Source organism: Phaethon aethereus, assembly GCF_964289735.1.
Source record: "Phaethon aethereus genome assembly, chromosome: 3".
Taxonomy (NCBI): domain Eukaryota; kingdom Metazoa; phylum Chordata; class Aves; order Phaethontiformes; family Phaethontidae; genus Phaethon; species Phaethon aethereus.
Genome location: NC_138576.1, coordinates 219,750 through 223,898, shown reverse-complemented (window position 1 = coordinate 223,898; position 4,149 = coordinate 219,750). Strand labels below are relative to the sequence as shown.

Genomic DNA, 4,149 nt, shown 5'->3' with positions numbered 1-4,149 from the left:
GGCGCCGCGGCGGCCTCCGCCGGCGGACCCGGCCCCCGGCGCGGCGGCCTTGCGCTGAGGGGCGGCGGCGGGTGCGGTGGCAGCCGGGCCACGCGCGAACAGACCGTACCGGGCGGCACCGGCGGGCGCGAGCGGCCCAGCGCAGGCGGCGAGGCAGCGAGGGCGGCAGAACCACCCACCAACGAGCCGCCGAGCGGAAGTCGCGCGGCCGGAAGCGCGGGCTATAGAGTCGCCACGGGGGGACGGCGCTCAGCCTGCGCGGCCGCGGCACAGGGGCCGGAAGCGCCTACCATAGAGACGAGTGGCGGCTAGCGCGGCACAGGGGCCGGGAGCGCGCTCCGCTCGGTGCCCTCAGGCCTGTGGGGCTCGGCCGCCGCTTCCCGCCGCCAGCCTGTCAGCTGGTGCACGGGCCCCGCCCGGGACTGTCCGCCGCTGGCCGCGAGCTGCCCTGCAGCTCCCTCCTCCCCGTGCCGCGGCCTCGCGGGGGCCCGGTGCGGCCCGGCCGCACTCCAGGACAGCCCTTCGGAGGCCAGCTCGCCCTGTCTCCCCGGAGAGACGAAGGTGCTGGCCGCCCTAGGCAGCCGCGCTTCGAGCACGCTCATCTTATGGCGGGGAGGGGGGGGACAGGGGACTCGGGACTGGCGGTACCACCGCCCGCCTGTGGCGTGGGGCGGCCCCACTGTCGCCCGCCCGGCTGGGGCCGCACGGCCTCATAGCGGGCCTGCGGGCGCCGAGCGGACCCCCCCACCGCCCCTCGCGCAGTGCGGGGCGCGGCGCGCCCCCTTCCCCCCTCCCCGCCCCTTATAAATAGAGTCCCACCCCCCGACCAATCAGTGGAGCCTCACAGCCCCTCTCTCGTGCTCTCATTGGCTAGCGCACGAGGACAAGTCGCTCCACCCGCCCCCCTTCACGGCCTTTTATGCACTGAGCGCGCGGGTGCCCCCTAACATGTTATATACCCGGAGCCCCGCCTACCGGCCAATTCGTGGGGGCTGACGGCACGCTCTCGGGCTCTGATTGGCCGTTGGGCGGGAAGCCCCGCCCCGGACGGCGCGTTTACGCAGCGCGGCGGTTGGCGGCGACGGCCTGTCGGTGGAGTAGCGACGCGCTGCGGGTCTGGGAGGTGCCGGGCGAGCCCGGTAAGTGCGTGGCCCTCGCCCCCCCACTTTCCTCAGACCCCGTCCTTGTGCTGCCCTCTCCCGCCTCAGGCTGGAGCTGGCTCGGTCAGGCGCCGCCAGCAGGCCTGGGGCGCGGCCCTGACTGACAGGCCGGGCGGGCGCGGCCCGGTCCGGCCCGGCCCGCCGGGCCTGGCCTGGTCTCACAGCCGTCTCGCCTCGCCTCACGGCCCGTGCCTCTGGCCCGCAGGTTGTGCGCACGCAGCATGTCGGAGGGCGAGTCCAAGCAGGTGCCGAGCAGCGGCTCCGATTCAAAGCCGGAGTCCGCATCGTCCGGCCCGGGAATGACCTCAGTGTCTGCGCCGGTGACTTCTGCGGCGCCCCCGGAGGAGGAGGAGGAGGAGGAGAGCGAGGACGAGTCCGAGATCCTCGAGGAGTCGCCGTGCGGCCGCTGGCAGAAGCGGCGCGAGGAGGTCAGTGCCGGCGGCCGGTTCCCGGGGCTGGGCCGCCGGGGTGTGTGGGGGAGGCCTGACCGAGCCGGGCGGGGCGCGGCACCCGCGCAGGCTCTTGCCCTGCCGGCTGTTCTCCTTCCACCTGTCCTCGGGTCTGCCCGGGCCCCAGTGGTGAGGGCCCATCGTGCTCCCGGGGTGGCAGGGAGGGCATAGCCTGTCGTGAGCTGTGAGGCCATCTTTTCTCAGGCTGGGGAGCATGGGGGCCAACACGCGGCCTGCTTTTCTCCCTGTGCGTTCATTGTGCTGGGGGCTCTTCTGTATGGATGGCGTCAGGGCCAGCTGTTGCTGCAGTGTTGAGCAGGGAGCGTCTCCAGCTCTCCCGTGTGCATCTCACGTCGCAGATCTTCTGCTCTGGGAATAATGAAGAGCAATGACTAGATAGTTCTTGGTGTTTGCTAGGGCGTGTGAAGTGAACAGTACCTGCTGCGGAGGCAGCCAGTTACCCAGTCTCATCAGCTTTTGAATTATGCCCTGGTTTTGGTTTGCTTTGAAGTCTTCAGTTAGGATAACACGTAGCCAGTTCATGCTGACTTGTTTCTTAGCTTGTCCAATTCGCATCCATTTCTCAGTGCATATACTGGAATTGTCCTGTATGAAGATGCAAGTAGATTAGATCTTATTGTTTTGGACCTCTCCCTTTTTCCACTATTTTCTGTGCTCTGTTTATTTTATTGGGGGCTATCTGCACAAACTGGTTTCTGCTTCATGTTGGCTCAGTGAAACCTGCTCTGGCTGGGCAGGCTGTATAGCTGTGGTAGTTGCTGAAAGACAGAAAACGTTAACTCCAATGCTGCAGCACAAGTGCTGATGTAGCTTTTCTCAGTCAAGTGAGGGCTGAGCATAGAGGTTTGTCTGCTTTATCCATTATTGTAGACACAAGGTAGTTCAAATTCTGGTGGTGGTGAAAGTGTCATTTATTCTGATGTAAGTTTGGAGGTCAAAGTAAGGTCAAGGATTCCCTGCAGTTCCTTACCTTTGCTTGCTTGAAAGCTGTTGTGGTTTTGTTAACATAAGCCAAATCCTAGCACGGTATAGTAAGAATGTGCCTTTTCTGGTGAAGCTGTACAGTTTGGGTTGCAATGGGGAGGATATATGTATGTGATCTGTGCTGAATTGGCACCCATTGGGGAACAAAGCTGATGTTCAGTTTGTGTAGTCTTTTCAATATGTTCTATTTAATAGTGGTCATTTTGACACAGATAAACTTCTATCCAGGCTTTTCTGTACTCTCCTACGTAAATGTAAGATTTGGTAGGTTCTAGTATGCTCTTTGGATTTCAGTTTCCCCATCTGCAGAAAAATTAAGGCCCAAATACCAGAAGTTCTTCACAATTTCAGCATGGCTACATGACTGTCTACTAGCTTGAGAACGAGAGTGACTGGTTGGTTTGAAGGCAGGCCACCTCTGTAAGTTAGATGTCTGAGCTTTGTTCCACCTTACAGATAGAGGAATGACTAGTGAAGGCCACGAAGCGAATTGTTGACTTGGCCTAGGGTAAACTTGGGGCCTCTGATTCTCGAGTCTTCATCTGACAAGGTTGCACTGCCTCCACACAGGATGTGCTGACTGAGACCCATTGCAGTTGCCTGCGTGTGGGCCCTGTGTCTCACGTGCATGTATGAAAAACACAGGCTTCTAGTGATTGTGCAGTTAAATTCTGTTTTGTCTCTTAATTTTGCATGTAAATTTGTGGCTTGTTTAGACCCAAGCTTGTGGAGTGGCACTCATCCACTTTATCCGTATGACATCGTACTCATTTTGCTGTCTTCAGCTTTTGGACTGATCTTTTCCCTGGAGTAAACTCTCCCACTGCAGATGTTCCAGCATGACATTTATTTTGGAATAACAGCTTTACTTTCTGAGCATCTGACTACACTGGAGTAAAGTGTCTCTCATGCCACTGTGGTGTACCTGTAAAGAGCTGTTAGCGTGACGGCTCAGTTGACGCTGGTTATTCCGGTCAGTGCAGCTGCGTACCCCTTGGCAGTGAGGAGGTGTTACTGCATGAAAAAGGGACGTGCCGCCCCCTCCCTGGGTGACACAATCCTGATTATTCATCTCAGCAATATCTCCTCTGGATGCGGAATTAAGCAGCCACCTTGGAAGCGACTTAGTGGGATAGTCTGGAGCGAAAACAGCACGTGTCATTGCAGAGAGGGAGTAAGGTTGCGTGCGCTACGTGTAGTCTGCTATTCCCTGGATGTTATGTTCTTTTCTGCTCGCTTTGATTTGTGTACTTGTGTGTACATTTGGAAACGTAATAACCTCACTTTTTTAAAAATTAGTTTTCATAGCTATAGATTCTTTGCAACCAGCTTCCTAGAACAGAGGCGACGTCGCACAGAAGCTGTGCGGGGTGGGGCCCTGTGAATCCGCGGCAGCAGGCTGTCCTTGTGAACAGGGTGGGAGCGCTCAGGCTATGTACCGAGCCGAGCGGATCTCGCGGAAAAGGCCGCAGCGCGGTTCCCGAGCGCGACTGCCTCCCGCCGGCGCCTGCGAGGCGGCTTCTGGGCACATAATG

At 59.3% G+C, this 4,149-nt stretch overlaps 1 protein-coding gene across 2 annotated transcripts in view; it reads left to right on the top strand.

Moving 5' to 3' along the window:
* Positions 1–1,381: 1,381 nt before the first annotated feature.
* NRBP1 (nuclear receptor binding protein 1) overlaps positions 1,382–4,149 on the top strand; it is a gene marked incomplete at both ends in the record, with an annotated part of 40,661 nt that continues 37,893 nt past the window's right edge. For both annotated transcript variants that reach the window (XM_081997748.1, XM_081997747.1), the window contains one exon: positions 1,382–1,588. In XM_081997748.1, coding sequence (XP_081853874.1) covers positions 1,382–1,588 — 207 coding nt within the window. The remainder of the gene's footprint in view (positions 1,589–4,149) is intronic.